This window comes from Nelumbo lutea, chromosome 3, assembly GCF_056320005.1.
Source record: "Nelumbo lutea isolate HS-2025 chromosome 3, American lotus-T2T, whole genome shotgun sequence".
Classification (NCBI taxonomy): Eukaryota; Viridiplantae; Streptophyta; class Magnoliopsida; order Proteales; family Nelumbonaceae; genus Nelumbo; species Nelumbo lutea.
Window position 1 is genome coordinate 96,841,686 of NC_142686.1, and position 21,580 is coordinate 96,863,265.

The 21,580-nt window shown below is 35.9% G+C and overlaps 1 protein-coding gene across 2 annotated transcripts; it reads right to left on the minus strand.

Moving 5' to 3' along the window:
- Window positions 1-1,725: 1,725 nt before the first annotated feature.
- On the minus strand, window positions 1,726-4,315 carry LOC148867046 (UDP-glycosyltransferase 83A1-like). Of its 2 annotated transcripts, none has more exons than XM_088975915.1 (3): window positions 3,801-4,315; window positions 2,868-3,403; window positions 1,726-2,787 (listed from the first exon to the last, which is right to left on the minus strand). In XM_088975915.1, the coding sequence occupies exons 2-3, from the start codon at window positions 3,343-3,345 to the stop codon at window positions 1,901-1,903; spliced, it is 1,365 nt and encodes a 454-aa protein (XP_088832041.1). In that variant the 5' UTR covers window positions 3,346-3,403; window positions 3,801-4,315; the 3' UTR covers window positions 1,726-1,900. The 2 variants fall into 2 exon arrangements, with proteins under 2 accessions (XP_088832041.1, XP_088832042.1); XM_088975916.1 differs by having other exon boundaries at window positions 2,868-3,359; window positions 3,801-4,314.
- Between the last annotated feature and the right edge of the window lie 17,265 nt (window positions 4,316-21,580).

The following is a 21,580-nucleotide window of genomic DNA, read 5'->3' on the forward strand; positions in this document are numbered from 1 at the left end:
GCATAGAGCACCTTTTTATAGCTGGGGGTTCGTATCCTTGTCGGAGTAGGGTTCCAGGATAATTGGGATAGAGCTCTCTGCCGAGGTTATTTGGGTAGAGTCCTACTCCTTGGTGGAGTTGTCTTCCCACCCTTATCCGCTAGACGGGCTTATTCATGTGACGTGTAGATGACATGGCTGGCGGGATTAGGCGGGGGATTGTGACAATAACCTAGCTTGGCAGGGCTATGCCGACATGGCCGAGCTATGATAGGCAGCCGTGGGTCTCTCTGAGCCAACTCAGCCATGACCCCAATAGTAATATAATGACCTTTGTGTCTATAAAGAAGTCAAAGGCCTGAGGAGTTATCCCCGGGTAAGAACTCCGACGCTCAAGTCAATGAGAGGACTATGAACGATCGGGCTAGGCAGCAATATGGGTGTCAGAATTTAGATATCCCTTACCTTGAGCATAGAGCACCTTTTTATAGTTGGGGTTCGTATCCTTGTCGGAGTAGGGTTCTAGGATAATCGGGATAGAGCTCTCCGCCGAGGTTAGTGGGGTAGAGTCCTACTCCTTGGTGGAGTTGTCTTCCCACCCTTATCTGCTAGGCGGGCTTATCCATGTGACGTGTAGCTGACATGGCTCGCGGGATTACGTGGGGGATTGTGACAATAACCTAGCTTGGCTGGGCTATGCCGACATGGCCAAGCTGTGATAGGCAGCCGTGGGTCTCTCTGAGCCAACTCAGCCATGACCCAATAGTAATATAATGACCTTTGTGTCTATAAAGAAATTAATATTAAAAAGGGAAAACTTGTCCTTATTATGTTTTTATAATCTTTTACCCCAAGTGGAAAAGTTACTTACCAACCTAGAAAATGGATAAATTTTACCTAGGTAAATGAAACTCTCTTTATCGTGGGGCCTAATAATTAATGCAAAAGAAATTGATGTTAAGGGGGAAAGTTGGTCAATGGAAAAGAAATACCCATTGACCAACTTTCCCCCTCTTATCTACCGGTAAGCGAACGGGGCCTTAGAGGTACCTTAAGAGATTTTCCCTAGAAGAAATTTAAGAGTACTCCATGTTTATGCATCTCTCATTCACTATTAGAGGCTTTCTTAAGATTATGAACTGCACCAGTTGCTAAAACAACTGAAGTGAGAGGGGTGAATTGTCTTGTGTGTGGTAGAAAGGTAGAATCAGCATTCACTTATCTTAAGCAAGTGAAAGGAAACAAATAGCTCCATGTCGTTTAGCTATCTTCCTAAAGACTTGAAACTGATCTTCTTATTGGGTTGAGTAGTAGGAACCGGGAAGTAGGAAGTAGGAAGAAAGACTAACATATATCGTCTGACAAACTGACCAATTCATACAATTAAGCTTGATGCGTAAGTAAATAAAACACCTTGTTTCCTATTAAAGAAGATGTCATATTGTTTTATCATTGATTCTTTCACATTTGAGTTATGTTGAGTTGTAGAAGAAAGAAGATAAAATAATAGAAAAAAGAATTGTACACTTAATACAACCAGCCATCTTACACTGACTTTATATACAAAGAATCAAATAATAATGGAAGGAAATGATATTGGGAAAGGAGAAACATAAGAGGAAACAACAAACTACTTATTATATCAAAAAACAAGAATAAACTACTCTCCTGTTCTAGAATTTCCTTTTTATTAGTGAATGATCTCCCTATGTAGGTGATCCATTAGCCTACTTAATGTTGCAGCAATTTCTATATAGAATGCACCACATATAAATTTTTGCCTTATTGATTGCTTACTCATTACATTTATTGAGTATTTAATTACTCGTGTTTACAGATTGCCTTGACAGATCTGGTCATTTAATGAGTAAAACTGTAAAATCGAAATCGAGTTCAACCGTCCAAGTACTAATCAAATAACTTACATCAAACACTTGATCTGTTCAACAAAGTCTTCAAGGTTACTGAAAGAAGTGCCACCTAGGTTGCCGGCCTTCCAAGACATTTCTTTCAACTCCGAAGCCTTTGCTTTTATACTTTCATCACCAAGCAATTTCTTCACCTTACTCTTGATTTCGTCTCTTGATACTATGTTATTTTCGTCTACCTCCAAATCTAAACCAACCCTCCAAACGTCACAAATCAAGTGTTTGTTAAAGAATTGATCGGCAAACTGAGGCCAACATAGAAAGGGAACCCCCATGCTTAAACCATCCATTATCGAGTTCCAACCACAATGGCTTATGAAACAGGCAACAGAAGGGTGATCCAGAACCTTTTGTTGAGGAGCCCAACTCACTATCTTTCCACAATGAGCTACTCCATCCCTAAATTCATCTTGGTTTCTGTTAGACCCCTTCATGAAATCTGTTCGAATAACCCATAAGAATGGCTCAGACGCAAGCTGGAGCCCAGCTGCTAGTTCATCAAATTGGCTCTGGCTGAATGTTGCAAAGCTTCCAAAGGCAACATAAATGACGGAGCGGGCAGGTTGCTGGTCTAGCCAGCTTATGCAGGTGGAATCCTCATGCCAGAGGCTTCCGATTGTTCCCCCAGGTATGACGTTTGAATGCAGTGGACCTACAGGAAGGCTGTTCGGAATCATGTCACAGAACCATGGCTCCAGCTCGTAAAATGAGTTGCAAAGAATCCAGTCACAAAGTTTGGCAACATTTTTCGTATCCAATGATGCTTTGAAAATGATACTTTGCATGGTTGGATCCTCTGTGCAGTTCCACAACAAATCAGCTGTGCTAATGGCTGGCGCGTTTGGAGACAACTGAATCATCTCATTCTTCAAAGCAGTTCCTGTAAACAAAGTTCAATTATTTTTCGATACTCCAAAAACTGGACTATTGTAGTGGACTAGCTAGAAACATAAATCTTACCGCTTTCATTAATGATTCCAGCCTGAATAAGCTTAGGAATGTGAAGTAACAAGGCTAGAACTCCGACCGAGGTTGTGCTAAACACTGCTCGCTTGATTCCCATCTTCTCAGCAACTTCCATCGCCCACTTCAATGCTGCTGATGCGATGAAACAATTGATCTTGTTGTTGTTGTCTGATTCTTCATTGATCTTCCTAATCAAGTTCTCTAAATAACCCGGCATTACTTTTCTGGCAGCATCAATTTCTTTGGTGTCATCTCCGAATTTCGCCCCATCCGGGATAGAAGCCAGATGAATGAGGCTGTGCATGCTACCCTTATTGGGAAATGCAGCCATTATTCTTTCTTTCACTGATTCTTCAGTAACAAATGTAACCTTGATCCCACGAATAGCCAGGCTTTGAGACAACTCCATGAGGGGCGTGACATGGCCCTGTACCGAGGCTGGTATAACTAGCACATGTGCTTGCTTTGCCATAGAGATGCATGTATCTGGAAGTGTACTCAGGAACCAATACAAAGATCCCGATCAATATCTGTGGATTCAAGAATGAGAAATCCTTACTCAACTGTGACTCTTATCCCATCTCTACTCTCTAATTGATTCTCATCTTTAACACAGCAACCCAAAATTAAACTTATCTAAATTCCCATCAATAAACTTATCCATCTACATACTCTGATATTTTACATTTATCTGTGTATCTTCTGTTTATAAATCTAGATCTCATGCTACTGGGGTTTATGTTTTTTCTCAGAAGGCTATATGGGTTTGGTGGAATAAGCCGGCTGTTTCTAATAGCTACATATAAAAAATGGGCAACAATTAAACATCAAAACTAAACAAAAAATGTGTTTCACTGAAAAATTGAAAGCATAAGAAAATCTAAATATATTGTAGTAGGGACAGTTTTAATTTCTTGGGATTCTTACCAGTTGAAGCTAAAGCAGAGAAAAGTGGTTTCCCAATGAATGCCTTTCTACAATGCTCAGATAAATCAACCGAAACCTCTTTCAAATCTGATCCTGTCTATAATTAACTACTTGAGCGAATAAAGAGAAGAATCTTGCAAAGATGGTGCGAACACTGGTACGTTAGTTTGGAAAGAGTAGAAGTACGAAATAACCAAGATGAAAAGGGGGGAGAGAGAAAGAGAGAGTTGTTATACAACGTGTAAGGGAGATATTCGAATGACTGTTGTTATTCATTATGTATGTGTCGGGGCATCACAGTGTGCTCTCTTGCCAGGAATTACTGTCGAGAAATTGTTTGGATCTCTCTCCGTGGGAGTGATTTCAACTCATTCATTTTGTTGTAGATTTTTCTGAAATGGAAAACCAGACGTGCTTCGAGCGTCTAGTTGATCATTTAGTTTGTTACAACAAACTTGTACAAGTTGTAACAAACTAAGCGATCAAATAGACAGTTGCTCAATACCCATCGTCCTGTTTATCTGAAGCAGGACGGTGGTTTTATTTCGGTTGCTTTGCATCCGACATTGGATCAGTTAGTTTGTTACAACAAATTTGTACAAGTTGCAACAAACTAACCGATCCAATAGACAGTTGCTCAATACCCATCGTCCTGTTTATCTTTGAAGCAAGACGGTGGTTTTTTTTTCGGTTGCTTTGCATCCGACATTGGTTTTTCTTTTGAGCAGTTTCTAGCTAGAAATAAATGGGACGGTGGCTCTGCTTCTGGGTAGGTTGCAGCGATGACGGAGAGGTGGAGGGAGAGAAAGAAAGAGGAAGAAGAGAGTTGGGGGGAGGGGGAGACTAGGAAAATGGGGTTACCGGTGTACTAGCCGAAAGGCACGTGCTATGTACCTATGCCTACATGAAGTAGCCATTGACATGACAGTATCTCCATTAATTTGAGGCACGATTCTGAATTTAGAAACAACAATCCAACACCACATAAAACAGGAAGAAAACAATCCAATACCATTATGAATCGTAATTAGTGATGGTTTTTGGATGAAGTAGGGGCAAAGTAATTACTGATCTTTTTCATAGAAGTTTGTCACTTTGTTATGTTTCATCCCAAAGTTTCAGTCGGTTTTTGAAAATTCTGTATTTCCACAAAAGTGAATACTTTTTGGCAATCGGGGGCGTCTTCTAGATTTTGAAAGGGGTAAGTTGGTTAATAGGATTTTGATTCCCATTCATAAAAAGTCTCATGTTTTTTTTTTCAGATTTATGTAGGGAGCAAGGAAAGTTTATTTTCCTGGTGGATAAATAATCTTCCCATCTTTGGGGAAAGTTGCCAACACTTGAAAGAACAAAAATGTTCCTTATAATATAATGTATTTCTATGGATAAAATGGTCATTGCCTTATTTACATGGGAAATAAAAGAACATGGTAAATGCATTTACTTGGATAAATCTTTCCCGGGAAACAATTACCTGGGTAAATGCATTTTCCCGGGTAAATAACTTACGGAAATTAAAACAAGGTCTAAAAACAACCTTTTTATCCCCTATTTCAGATTTGTAACTCTTTCTATGGAAACACTTTATCTAGGAAAGAACTCTTTTTATTTTTTTCGAATCTCCTAGAACCATTGGAGCAACCATTGTATATAATGGAGTCGAATCTCCAAGAACCATTCCAAAGTTTGGGCATCCATCAGATGAGCAATCCATCTCCAGGGTGTATTAATATGATTATTAATACAACTATACAAGAAATTACCACGTGACAATTGCCTATGCCACTTAATACATCATATTTAATATAGACAATATTTTATACGACATATAATATATGTTATAATTTATATAAGAATAAATATTACATATAATATGTTATTTGTCATTGGACATTGGGTTTGACCATAAAACATATGTATATATTTATACATAAATAAAATATATCTATATGAATATATTGCAGACTGGGCCAAGCTAGAAATGATCACCCTTAATGACAACCGTAAACATATTCCAATACTTGAAAAATTAAAATTTGGATCATTTACTTAGACATCTTGTATAATTTCATGTGTTCGTATACTAAAACGTACCCTCTAATTTGCATTTGCTAAAACACCCCTTTTGGAATGCAATTTGCTATACTTAATGACCATTCATAACCCTTTGCATTTCCTTATAAAAATGGCAATGTGACCTCTTAATGACCATTCAGAACCCTCGTATACTTAAATGACCATTCAAAACCCTTGGATTTTTATTAATATATGGTTGGTTTTAGTAAATACACAAAACTGAAAACCATATGGGTTGTCTTAAGGCTATATTTGGTTTGGAGTAAAAGGTGAGGAGAGGTTTCCTACCTTTTCTTTCCTTTCCCTACTTTTTTTCCTCTAAACCAAATGCAGCCTAAGTGAATGACCCTTAGAGTTATATATGACCCAATGGGTCAAAACACTAATAGGACCCAACACCCTAATAAGCTTGACCCTAACCTAACCATGTAGGGGTGAATCAAAGTCGAATTTACCATTTAACTTGACCCATTAACATCCCTACACGAGATTAGCCACTTTGCTCACTAGGGTTTCAATTTGGATTTTGGTCAAAACAACTAAACATAACTCAAAAATATAATACTTGACCTGACTTAGATCGACTTGGCTCAAATAGATTGCATATGCATATGCATCACATAGGTCCCAACTAGTAAATAGTAGAAACACTATTAATTAACATGTTTTTGTTAAAAAATTAATTGCTTCAAAATTTTTATTATATTTACAAAAAAAATGTTAAAATTTCACTAATTTTTTTCTATAAATTATGTAAAAATTTCACTACTACACAAATTCTCTCCTTGGTCTTATAGCTTCAATGTGGCGAACCAATTTTGGATTAAGTTGTTTTCCCAACTTTGCTAATTTTCTAGGAAAAGAAGAAAGAAAGAGAAGAAATGAACTATGGGCCTAAGATTACTATGCACCAACAAGATGAAAAATATTAACAATTACTAGTTCGTATTGAATTGGACCAATTTGGTCTGATCACTTTAACCCAATTATGCAAATTATGAAATAAAAGAGCAAATAATAGAAATTTTCTCTAAATAATTTTATTAACTAGAAAACATCAAAAAATAAGGGAAGATAAGAGAAAAATATTAACAATTTTGTTAATTAATAAAAAAATCATTAAAAAGGAATCTTTCTGAAAAAAAATTAGAAAATAACAAAAAACTAGTAAAATAAATATTAATAAACTGATAAAATGAGAGATATTTTCATTAAAAATGATCCAAATCTTTATTTGGATCTGAACTCTTTGAGTGGATAGGGATAATTCCTTATCTTATCAGTTGATCCAAACCCTAGAATCACCCCTTATTTAATTAATCTTATTAAGCCAATTCGAATGGGCTTTAGGCCCATTAAGTCTATATACTCACTAGCCCTCTTAACCTACTGCCTAGTTGGCTATCCTTGTATGGTGTGGGACTCAAACATTGATCTACACATCAGCTACATGGGTTCAGCCCAGCCTTTGTTACAAGGTCTGTCCAAATTCATTGTAGGATATAGTGAACCCCTGAATCCATCACCATGGGCTCTTAATGGACCCAACATTTACACTAAATGGCCCTTGGGTCCAGCGACCTTATGAAAACCCAAGGACTGTGGGCAGATGCAAGATTAACCCATCAAATATTACCCTCAATGGTACACTTAACCTCTCAGCCCATAATGATCAAACACTACCCAACAAGAGAAAACCTCTCCCTCGGCTACAAGGTACAGTGCTGCACTCTCTACTCACATGGATCCCGAGAATTAAAACATTTTGCAAACATTTTGAAACCATAATATATATGTATATATTTATATAAATATATTTTAGAAAACAAATTTCAACGGTTGAAATCAACTGCCAGTAGTTTAGGTTTCCATCAGAGAGAGTGCATCCCCGATCGTTCACTTTGTCCGACAAAGGGGCTGATCCTATCACTATGATCACCCACTCAGATAAATTCTCGGACTGTCCCAACATACCCAGGTTCTAACCCCCTCTAAGGATCTCACTGATTGGCATATCAAAGATAGCCCAATCCAACACCTAGTGCAGTATCATAATCGAGTCTAGGGGTTAGGTGTAACATTCTAGTTTTGCCCATCTATCTCCAAGGTCTAGGGCAATACTGGAATTTTGGTCCGGTTTAGGGTTTCAAGAAAACCCACACTGAATGTTCCTCAGGTCTCACCGTAACAATTGAGACAAACCACCCCAACCAACTTGGCAGCACATCAGTGTCAACCTTGGCTGGATAAATCTCCCCAGATCTATCCAACGACTTGAAGATTCAAAACTAACATGAGTCTCATTAAGTGTCCAGTTTAAGGGTATTACATAGAAACACACCACAATGACATGAATCAATTATGTACTTTATTCATTTACAATAAATGTCAAAAAGGTACATCAATCTGATTCGAGCTAAAGGGCATAACTATCTAACAGCTCCCACTTGCACTTATGTCGAATCAGGTACAAGCCAGAATCTCACACTTTCCACATGTTTCTCAAACACTTTATGTGTTAGTGACTTAGTCAACGGGTCTCCCACATTCTCCACTGTCGCTACCTTTTAAACATCAATCTCCCATAGATCTAGTGTTGTCACACAACAGTGGAATGGGTGATGTGCTGAATTCCAAATTCTAGAATGATCACCTTCATTCTTTAGGTAGCCTCACTTACGGAATTGTGTTCGGCTTGAGTTATGGACTCTGCGGTGGACCCTGTTTACTGCTTTTCCAGCAACAACACACGATCCTATCGTGAAGATATAACTAGATGCAAACTTTCTATCATCTGGATCTGATTGTAAATCAACATCAGTATACCCCTAGATCTGTAGTGAACTACCATCAAATACCAGACAAAACTCTTTTGTCCTTCGAAGGTATTTTAGTATGTTTTTCACAACAGTCCAATGCTCCTACCCTAGGTTCAGGAATGTATTTCATGCCCTCAATCTCTTCGGGAGTCTTGGGAGACATACCCTTGGAGAAAGTGACTCCATGTCTGAAATGAACATTTTCTTTCTTTGAGTTCTCCATGCTTTATCTCTTGACTATTTTGTCAACATAAGCAAACTGGGATAATCCTATTATCCACTTTGATCTATCTCTATAGAGTCGAAGACCCAGTATGTAGGAGGCTTTTCCAAGATCTTTCATGGAGAATTATTGTGAAAGCCACACTTTCATCGTAGTTAACATTCATACATCATTCCCAATGAGTAGAATGTCATCTACATACAGAACCAATAACATAACCTTATCACCACTGGTCTTCCTGTAAACATAAGGCTCATCCGAATTTTGCTCAAAGTCAAATTATTTGAAGGTAGAGTGAAACCGGATATTCCAACTCCTAGAAACTTGGTTAAGTCAATATATGGATCGGTTGAGTTTACATACCATGTGTTCTTGACCTGAAGCTATGAATCCTTATGGTTGTTGCATATAGATATCTTCGGTAAGATCTCCATTCAGGAACACAGTTTTGACATCCCGTTGCCAAATCTCGAGTCATGGTAAGTTGCTACAGCTAGCAGGATCCGAATGGATTTAAGCATGGCCACAGGTGAAAAGATTTCCTCATAATCGATTCCCTCTTTCTGAGTGTACCCTTTCGCCACAAGATGAACCTTATAGGTCTCAGCTTTACCATTGAGGCCCTTCTTCCTCTTATATATTCATTTGCAACCAATTTCCTTTACCCCAGGGGGCAGATCTACTAGAGTCCAGACTCCATTGGTCTCCATTGAGTCCATCTCAGCTCTCATGGGGTAGCCTATAAATAGGCAATGGCTGGTCTTGGATTCCAATTCGTCAGCACTTGTTCTTTTAACATGTGCTAGAGAATCCTAAATCTTCATGTGTTTTACACTTGGTTTCTTGCCAGTCCAAAGCTCATAGGGAGTCTTTGGGATGGATTTGGTTGGAACCTAGTTCAACACGTATATCGCAATCTCTAATGCGCAACCCCAAAAGGATGTGGGTAACTCTGAGTGTACGAGAAGTGACCGGACTATATTCAATAAAGTCTTGTTCCTCCATTCTAACACACCGTTTAATTGTGGTGTAGCAGGAGGAGCTAGTTGTGATACTATCCCATTATCCTTTAAGTAGTCTCTGAATTCGTTAGAGAGGTACTCGTTACCTTGATCTGATCGAAGGGTCTTAATTTCTCTCCTAACTGTTTCTTGACTTCTTGTCTGAATTCTTTGAACTTTTCAAAAGATTCAGACTTATGTCTCACTAGGTACACGTAACCATACCGTGAGTGATCATCGGTAAAGATTATGAAATAAACATGCTGGTTACGTGCCCTAACATTCACGGGACCACATACATCAGTATGTATAAGGTCAAGTGTGCTTGTAGATCTTTCAGGCTTACCAGTAAATGACCATTTTGTCATCTTACCCTGAAGGCATGGTTCATAAGTTGGAAGATCTTCTACAGTTAGAAAATCTAAAGAACCATCCTTTACCAACCTTGTGATACGATCTACATTAATGTGGCTAAGTCGGTAATGCCACAGTCATGTGGGATTCACTATATCATGGTTCCTCTTCTTGGGGATTATTTCCGATGTAGTTTTGGTAAGGATTGTTTCTAGAGAAGGATGGAGAACATAAAGACCATTCTCAAGTTCTCTGTATATGAGGAATTTGTTATTCCATTTAATAGTAATTACACTACTGAATAAGATAGAATAACCATCCATGCACAATTTTGAGACAGAAATCAAAATTCTTTTTAAATTTGGTACAAAAAGATAATTTTTCAGTACAATAGTTCCTTCTCTGAAAACTAATTCTACAGTTTCTATGGCTGTACTTGCAGCTATTGTGGAAGTCCCCAAGTAGAGCGTCACTTCTCCGTCACTCAGTCTTCTGCTTATCTTGAACCCCTGCATTGAGTTACATGCATGAGTTGAAGCCCTAGAGTCAATATACCAGGAAGCAAAAGTGACCAACAAATTGGTCTCTATGATAAAAGATTTGAAATTACCTTTCTTCTTAGTCTCCAGAAATTGAGGACAGTTCCTCTTCCAGTGGTCGGCTTGTTTGCAGAAGTGGCAAACATCCGATGCCTTATCCTTCTTCTGCTTCTTAGCTTTGCTACTTTTCTTCTGAGCCTTCCCTTTATCCTTTTGCTTTCTCTTGCCTGATTTACCACCTTCAACAAGCATGGATATTGGCTTATCCTTCTTGATCAATTCTTCAGCCCTCTACAACATATTATAGTTCATGATAAACCGATTGAAGGAGGGAGGCAGGGAATTGAGGACAACATCAAATTTGGTGTCATGGTCTAACCCTGACCCGAGAGCCTCTAGCTCATTAATATAACCCATCATCTTTAGACAATGGTCATGAACCTGTTGGTTCTCGGTCATCAGTGTGGTCATAAACAATTTTAAGACCTTCTAATGAGTAGAATAGTTATGCTCTTCATACTTAGTCTTTAGACTATCCAATATATCCTAGGACACTTTGATCTTATCGAATTGTCACTGTATCGAATTATCCAAAGAGGCTATAATATAACATCGGGCAAGAGAATTTTTCTCCTCCCATTTTTGATACTCTCTTCGTCTGGCCTCATAAGCCCTGTCACCCGGACGATCCAGAGTAGGGTTTTTAGAAATTTTGTCCAATTTCTCGAATATAAGGACCATCCTAAGGTTTCAGAACCAGTCAGCATAATTTGGGCCCTTGAGTTTGTTGTTGTCCAACAGTTTGGAGAATTGTCCGTTTGCCATTTCTGATAAAAGGCAAGACAGATTTGTAAGTCCACAACATAATTGATTCATGTCATCACATAGATATGGCTTTTAATCTATGTTCCATTTTCATTTTGGGCATCTCCAAGATTCCCTCCAATCTCACTGACGGAGACAGTTGTGTCTCTGGAAATGTGGGAAATTACATATGTTGCATGGAGCCAACTATTTCAACTGCATAACCCCACCACCTTCTGTGAATGATCTTATCTACTCATCTTATGAGTTTTCTCTTTGGCCTTTGTTAGATAAGGTTCATAGCCATTTTAGTTTAAACCTTTCTGTCAAGTAAGTGCTCACCCATCATGTTCGTGAACACCAAGGTACTATGAGAGAGTCTTCCATTTTATGATAGGCTCCTCCCACATCAGTCTAAGATGCCCCTATCATCATATGAAGCAATCCAGCCAACTGCATTAGCATATGGATAGCCCAATTTTATGGTGCATCCCCACCCACCAATACAGTTAACCTTCATACTAATGATAGAAAGCCTTTAGAGAGTTCATCATATGAATCTACCTATCACATGCACTTATATTTTCAGGAGGAAACGAATAATTATGCCCTAGTTTAATTTAGGTCAAACCAAAGTGGCTCCCATTGGCTTTCAGAAAGCCAGATTTAGATGGGCCCTAAATAGCTAGGGTTCCGCACGATTCCTCTTGGGGAGGAAACTAGTGTGAGGCCCACCACGAAGGGAGATCATCCAATGATCTTAAGGACACCATGGTAATGGTGTGCATTCAGCCATGGTGTGCGCAAGAGCCACTATCAAATCAGCATGGGCCAAGTACTTATGAACCCATGAACGTAGCACATCACACATCCATACGTCACATGCATATAATCCATAATTGATCCAATCAATTAAATAACTGCAAAACCCATATGAAAAGCCCATTAAAGCCCATAACATTATCAAATAAAATATTATCTAGGTATATGGGCTGAACTGCAATGAGCAGTTCGACCCATATAGCATTTATGCTGAATTGGGCTAAAGCAGTTTTAACATATTAAAACTGGGTTTTACAAATGTGGACCGAATTGCATCTTGCAATTAATAATCAACTCCTGGACCCATATGTGAAATTTTAGGACTGAGAACAGCCCCCGCCGAACCACCAGTTTGGTCCAATCTGGTTCGAATGGGTCTAGGGTTTGATGTTTGATTCAAGATTCAATTCAAGAATGATGATCTGAAATTAAATAACTGATACAAGACAATCAAGAATCAGTAGGAGGGCTATTCATAAGACTGCTACCCAGCAAAATAAAGATTAGATCGCAGTATGAAGTTTCTAAAATTGTAAATCATAGATGGTTGAACCCAAATCTATGAAAATTTCTCCTCTACGCAATCTGCTTCATCATCGAATGAAATAAAATAGAAAACCTATTTTTCTATTAATATTACATCAGATTTAAATTCCTATACATTTCGTCTAAAAAATTAAAAATAATTAATTACAAACCAAGAATGAATAGAACAACAGGTGCACAAATTTCTTGTGCCATTAAAGAATTCGATCTCCACCAAATAAACAACCCAAAAATCAAGAAAAATATATAGAACAATTCTAAATATAAATCAGAATTATAAAGAATTAATTTTAGATTAATCGACCAAAAACTGGGAACCAATTTCCCAGAAAATACGTTAACTGCGCAAATCGAGTAGAATGCCTTTTGCCCATTTGCACAGATCCAGATCTGGTTTAATTTGATTCAAGATTTGAACCTGGCTCTGATACCACTGAAGGGATGAGAGATCCATCATATGGATTGCCGAACCCTACAGGAAGGTTGGGCGAAATTTCAAAAATTTCTCTCTCTCCCATCTGGGAATCACATTCCCTATTTTAGAAAACTGCATTTTCAATGATCAATTTTGAAACAAACCGGACCAGATCTGAAACCAAAAGGGAGGAGATGGATATACCTGGTATAGAGTAACAGTAACTCCCAACGAAGGTGTTCATGCCCAAGGAGAAAACCAAAATCTGCTCCCACTGAAGATGACACAGTGTGAGGTGAAGCAAAATCAGTAGGACGACTCTTCAGAAAGAATCGAATTCTTTATCAAGAATGTAGTAAAGGACTGGTGAACACAACTTCAGATTGCCTCTTCTTGCAAGAAGCAATATCAAGAATAGTTCTTGATCACTCCCACTGGTGGAGATCGAACTGGGTAGGGGCGGCAAGAACAGGAAGAAAAGAGCAGAAAACAGGAGCAGCCAAATTGTGTGTTGTCTTCTCTCTTAATTCAGTAGACTGCGATTGTGTTTGGAGTTCCACCCTAGTCTCCTATTTATAGCCTTAAGAGAGATTCTCCTAATCCTATTAGGAGTTTCTTAATCCAAATCTTATATTTGGATCTGAACTCTCTTTAAGAGATAAGGATAATCCCTTATTTTATCTACAGATAAAGATCAACCTTCCTAATCAAATTAGGAGTTTCTTGATCCAAATCTTTATTTGGATATGGACTCTTTGAGTGGATAGGGATAATCCCTTATCCTATCTGCTGATCCAAATCCCAGAATCGCCCCTTATTTAATTAATCTTGTTAAATCAGTTTGAATGGGCTTTAGGCTCATTAAGTCTATGTGCTCACTAGCCCTCTTAACCTGCTGCCCAGTTGGCTATCCTTGTATGGCTTGGGACCCAATAATTGATCTACACATCAACCACATTGGTTCAGCCCAGCCTTTGTTACAAGGCCTGACCGAATTCACTGTAGAAGACAGTGAACCCTTGAGTCCATCATCATGGGCTTTCAATGAGCCCAACATTTACACTAAATGGTCATTGGGTCCAGCTACCTTATGAAAACCAAAGGACTGTGGATAGATGCAAGATTAGCCTATTAGGTATTACCCTCAATGGTCTTACAGCCAATAATGATCAAACACTGCCCCCCGACAAGAGAGGACCTCTCCCTCGGCTACAAGGTACAATGCTGCACTCTCTACTCACATGGATCCCGGGATCTAAATCCTTTTGCAAATATTATGAAACCATAATATATATGTATATCTTTATATAAATATATTTTGCAAAACAAATTTCAACGGTTGAAATCAACTGCCGGTAGTTTAGGTTTCTATCAGAGAGAATGCATCCCCGATCATTCACTTTATCCAACAAAGAGGCTGATCCTATCACTATGATCACCCACTCAGATGAATTCTTGGACTATCCCAATATACCCAAGTTTAACCCCCTCTAAGGATCTCACTAATTGGCATATCAAAGACAAACCAATCCGACACCTAGTGCAGTATCATAATCGAGTGTAGGGGCTATGTGTAACATTCTAGTTTTGCCCATCCATGTCCAAGATCTAGGGCAATAGTGGAATTTTGGTTCGGTTCAGGGTTTCAAGAAAACCCACACTATGTGTACCTCAGGTCTCACCCTGGCAGCTGAGACAAGCCACCCCAATCAACTTGGCGGCATATCAATGTCAGCCTTGGCTGGATAAATCTCCCCAGATCTATCCAACGGCTGTGAAGATTCTAAACTAACACGAGTCTCATTAAGTGTCCAGTTTAAGGGTACATCAATCTAATTGGAGCTAAAGGGCATAACTGTCTAACATCAAGGTGGGTTGGGTCCAAGGTACCCATTAGGGTCAGGATTGGTTGGGCCGCGCAGGTCAAGATGGGTTGGGTCAATTTAGACGGATTGGACAGACCAACAAGACATATTGGATTGGACCAATCCATAAGAGAATATTTATTAGATTGGATTAGACCTGGTCTATGTGTAACAAATTCATATTGGATTGAGTTGGATTAATTCAATATCTGGTCCATTGATATAAGATAAGAATATATGTGTCAATGGACCAGGTTTGTGTTGAAACTAATCTAAATCAAAATGGATATGAACAAATTGGATGGTTTAGACATTGAATTGGACCGATCCAAATTGGTCCAAAACATTCATTGGATTTTATTGGACTTTGTCCATTTATAATGGACTCACATTGGGCTGGATCGGTTGGACAAAATGAAGTCAAGTTGACACTCCTAAGTCAAAGTCAACTCTATCTATACTCGCCAAATCTCAAAAATTAGAAGTTGCAATGATTCAAACTCATGCCTCTTACCATAGTCACATCTCATTAGACTTCCAAACCACCATGCCACAATTCATTTTGAGATTAAAAGTGAAATAAAATAGATTTTGTTAACTTTCGTGTTCACAAGAAATTTTATACAAAAGCACTTTTAGAAAAGCAATTTCATGAAAATGACATTTACAAAGCACTTTTATAAAAGTACTTTTATATGAAAGCACTTTTACAAAAGTACTTTTACACGAAAGCACTTTTATAAAACTACTTTTATGGAAGTACTTTTACAAAAGCACTTTTACACGAATGTACTTTATGAAAGTACATTTCCAAAAAAACCTTTATGAAAGCATAAAAGTACTTTATGAAAGCACTTTTACAAAAGTACTTTTACACGAAAGCACTTTTATTAAAGTACTTTTATGAAAGCATAAAATCACTTTTATAAAAGTACTTTTACAAAAGCACTTTTACACAAAAGCATTTTTAAAAGTACTTTTATGAAAGTACTTTTACGAAAGCACTTTTATGAAAGCATAAAAACACTTCTATAAAAGTTCTTTTATAAAATGTACTTTTATGAAAGCACTTTTGTAGAAGTATTTTTGTAGAAGTACTTTCATAAAAGTACTTTTATAAAAGTTTTTCATTTTTTGCATTTTCTGCAATTTTTTTGTTATTTTTTGCATTTTCTGTATTTTCTGCATTTTTTGGTATTTTTCTACTTTTTCTAAAATTTTCCGGTATTTTTCTACACTTTTACAATTTTTGGTGATTTTCTGCATAATTTTTGTATTTTTTTGGATTTTTTCATGCATTTCCTACAATTTTCTAGTATTTTTTGCAAAAGTACTTTTATAAAAATACTTTATGAAAGTACTTTTACAAAAGTACTTTTACACGGAAGCACTTTTATTAAAGTACTTTTACGACACTTTTATGAAAGCATAAAATCACTTTTATAAAAGTACATTTACAAAAGCACTTTTACACAAAAGCACTTTTATAAAAGTACTTTTATGAAAGTACTTTTACGAAAACACTTTTATGAAAGCATAAAAACACTTTTATAAAAGGTCTTTTATGAAAAGTACTTTTATGAAAAGTACTTTCATGAAAAGTACTTTTATGAAAGCACTTTTATAGAAGTATTTTTGTAGTACTTTCATAAAAGTACTTTTATAAAAGTTTTTCATTTTTTGCATTTTCTGCAATTTTTTTGTTATTTTTTGCATTTTCTGTATTTTTTGGTATTTTCTACATTTTTGGTATTTTTCTACTTTTTCTAAAATTTTCCGGTATTTTTCTACACTTTTACAAATTTTGGTGATTTTCTGCATAATTTTTGCATTTTTTTTGGTTTTTTTCATGCATTTCCTACAATTTTCTAGTATTTTTTGCATATTTTCTGATTTTTTCTACAAAAGTTTTGAATTTTCTGTAATTTTTTAGTTTTTTTTTGTATTTTTCTTTTTTTGGTATTTTTTTTGTATTTTTTTACAATTTTTGGGTATTTTTTTGCATTTTCTGCATTTATCTACAATTTTTGGATTTTTGGGTATACGGGTTGACCTGACTCATTTTTGTCACATGGCAATCTTGGGAGAGATTATTCTCTCAAAATTTATTATTTTGGGTATATGAGCCATCCCGACCCATTTTTGTTTTTATAAGTGAGGGTAGGTGGGTTAGCATGGGTGAGGGTGGTTAAGGGTCAATATGGATGGGTCAAGTGGGTCAATATGGGGTGGGTCAGGATGCGTTAGGATTAGTGTGGGTTATGACCCTTTAACAAGGATTGATGATGAGTCATGGTGGATTAGTGGGTCAATATGGGTGGGTTGGTATTCACCCTTACCCAACCCAACCCAATCCCCTCATTTGCCACCCCTAAATCATTGTGATAGAATCAACAACTTTGTAAGACATAAATATCACAATATACACCCTCTTTGATGGGAATCTCAAGCTGTCAATAATGGATTTTAAATTGTTTTGAGATTGATTTTGTAAAATGTGCCTATACTTATAAATAGTATTGGTTGAGAGATTAAGTACAAATGTTTTGTTTGGTCCCAATATGTGGTGGGACGATTCACTAGTTTGACCTAGTGAATTTTTCCCATGTGCACTTTAATATATGCATTGAACCCTTTTGATTTAAATTGAGATCTATGTGGGTCCAATGCTACACTTTGCCCATGGAGATCAGCTTACATCAGGGCAAATCTGTGCCCACACCATTCTAACAGCCCTTCCCAATTTTGTGCCGCCTAAAAAATCTACATCTTACAATTATCACTTAAGTCATTAATTAAATAAAAATAAATGAAAATGATTAAAATAATATCATATTATAGAAAATATTATAAGATAGTAAAGAAAGATAAAATATTGTGAATTGGTACCATAAAACAATAAAAAAATAATAAAAATTACTAATAAATAGTATTTAAAAGAGTAATAAGCAAGATTAATATTATGAAAATAATAAATTAATAAAATAGTAGTAATAAAAAATTAGAAAGTGTAAAAAAAATCATATAGTATTATTGAAAATAATATAAAATAAGTATTAAACATAATAATTTAAATAAAAATTGGCATTATCGAAAATGATGTAAAATATAAAATTGCCTTTATTATTTAAAAAGCATAAAATATCAAAATGATTTTGAACCAATAAATAAAATTTAAATATATCACTAAGGATAATTAAAATATTATAATTATTTTAATAAAATAGTAAACATCACAAAATAAATAAATAATATTAAAAATGGTAAATCAATGAATGAAAATGAAAACAAATTAAAAAAATAAGATAAATTAATTAATAATATAACTAAAAATAAAAAAAAATGATGTTAAAGAGAAAAAAGTAATATTATAAATTATATTAATTAAATAAATATTATAATATTTTATAAAACATGATAAATTCATCTTAATTTTTTATAGGAAATATGTGAATTATGGAGAAAGAAAAAACAAAGAAAAAAATCAAAATGGGATTAAATTTTTTGTTGGCAAATGAAAAGATGAAAAATAGGATTTGGGGGGAGCAATCATTTTTTATTAAATTTTAGTAGTGGAATACTTAAGATAAGAGATAATTCTCTCAATAATCTTTTGTTTCCATTTTTTATAGGGGCACACCCTCTCTACTTCACAAGTAGTAGCGATAAGAGCACTGGTGTTGCTGCTCCACCAGCAAGGATGAGACAGGGAACAATTTTCTCTTCCTTTGAAAAATTTCTCTCAAAAAACTTTGTTTTCATTTCTACAAGTGGGGACCCGTGCAATGCACAAGAAAATATAAAATATATAATAATTTTATTTACTATTAATTAATATTAAATTAATAATCAAAGTTTATTGTAAATTAACTACAAGTATTCAAAGTTATTATTAATATCTAAAATTTTAATAATTGTTATTTTATTACTTTTAAATGAAATTTTGATTAACTTTAAATAGATAAAAGTAATTACAAAAGCTAACATTTTTATTAATTTCACTAATAATTAACAATTATATAGGAATGACAACGGGGTGGGTTTAGGGCGTGGAACTCCATCCCTGTCCTTGCCCCATAGTCAAGACACTCTACTCCATCCCCACCCTATCCCCAGTGTCAGGCGGGTTCAAGGCAAGGCAACCACTCCTCAATATCGGGTGAGTTGAAGGGCAAGGCACTCCACTACTCATCAAGGATGGGGAATCCTCGAATTCCCCCACTCCCCCCGTCCTTAGTATTTGGCGGGTTCAAGTAGAGGTGTAAATCGGGTCGTGCTGGGCCGAGCATTGGGCCAAGCCAGGCCACGAACCGGGCCAAGCTATGAGAGGTCCATTTTTGAAAAAAAAATTGAAAAAGATGTTTAAATTTTTATTTCATATGATTTTTTATGTATACAATTGTTTATATATACAATTAGACCTATTTGTGGACCAGGTAGATGCATGGCTCATCCCGACCTGGCCTGTTATTTTTCAAGCTTGGACAAAATTTTAGGCTCATGGGCTTGAGCTCAGGCTTTCCCAAACAACCCTAGCCCGATATTATTACATATATAAAAAAGTACTTATGTTATATATAATAAATAATATATATATACATGCTTCTTAAATTATTAATAAATACCAATTTACTATTAGGAAATATAAATTAGTTTACTAATTTATTAAATTATTACTAAATTAATATAATATAAGTATATAAAAGTATATTGAAAATAACATTTTGTGTACAAATCGGGTTTCAGGCTCAGGTTTGAGCTTTGGGCTTTATATAAGGGCTAGGCTCAACCTTAAGATCTAGGTCTGATGGTCGGGTTGGGCTCGAGCTCAAGCTTGCACATTTTCTATTAATAAAGAGGCATGTGTTAATTATAAAACTATGATTTTTCACAAATTAAAATTTTTACTTAATTCTAGTCTAGTATAAAAAGTATATAACATTTATATATATATATTAATATAAATTTGTTATTTAAATATTATATAATAAAATTTACCATATGTACATATAACTTCCAAGTTGAGCTTATTAGGGGTTGTTTAGCTTGGGCCCTATCCGTTAAAGCCATCATTGGACTCCAAAAGTTTGATACCCAATTAGACTTCAGATCTAATTATCCCTGATAATGTGTGAGCATGGTACATATCTCAGCTAGACCTAACTCCAAAGAAATAGTTGCTTGAGCCTGAAAGTTTATAGATTTAATTGGGTTAGGTTAAGTTATAAATGATTTGTTACTTTTAATTATAAATTATTAAAATATTGTTAGCTATTAAAATAATGTAATTATTAAATTATTATAATTTTATTTAAAATACAAAATTTTTTGGAAATTATTTTCAAAAATATTGCTAATTTCTTGGCTAAAACTAATTAAATGTAATTTTTTGGTAATTAAATATAAATTATTGATAATTAAATGTAATTTTCTACTATTTATAGCTTAAATTATAATTACTATTAATATCAATTTAAAAATAATTATTGTTAATTATATTACTATTAATAATTAAACTACATTATTTTTTTCATTATTATTCAGTATTATTGTAATAAAATATAATGAATTAATTTTAGTATTTTAATTAAGGTTTAGTTTTTTTAGAATTTTTGGTTTTTTAATTAACTTTTGGTGTTTTCTCATTATTATTCAGTAATTTTTGCATATGAGTATTTTTCAATAATTTTCAATATTTTCTTCATTTATTTTTTCATATTAGTCACTATAGCTAAAAAATGCCATAGTTAATAAAAAAAACAGATAATTATCAATACTTTGAATAATTTCTATCTTGGGTATTTTTTTGATAAGTTTTTTTTTTTAATAATAAAATACTATTAATTATACTTGATGAGGGCAGATTTGGCCCTCTAGTGAAATTGCGACATGTGGTGCCACGTGACAACTAGGCAAACACCCAGGCAACAACTTACCAAGTTGGTGTCCCACCCGGGCACCAGTCTGGGCGGCCTGGCGTGACCTGCACGCGGCCTACGGGTGGCCTGCGCGTTGCCTGGCACGACCTGCGCAGCCTGTGCGACCCGGCCGACCTGGATCAACCTAGCACATGATCCGACCTGGCTGACCTAGCCGCCCATAAGACGCCCACCGATAAACTCGGCATGCATACCCCACGAGCTCGGTAGCTCACCAAGGAGCTTGCCAAGGAGCTCGCCACAAGCAGCTCAGCATAGCTCCCCCGGGCAACTCGCCACTTGTAGGGTAGCTTGATACAGAAGAGTAGTTTGGCATATCGCAGGAAGATCTCCGGCCTGACAACCTAGCCCAGGCACCGACCTGGCCGCCTGACACA

What these genes read in the sequence shown, in the direction of transcription:
- LOC148867046 (XM_088975915.1), bottom strand. Translation starts at nt 3,345, where the DNA reads ATGGCAAAGCAAGCACATGTGCTAGTTATACCAGCCTCGGTACAGGGC. An exon ending in TGGAATCATTAATGAAAGCG is followed by an intron (nt 2,788 to 2,867) that starts GTAAGATTTATG and finishes CTTTGTTTACAG; the next exon opens with GAACTGCTTTGAAGAATGAG.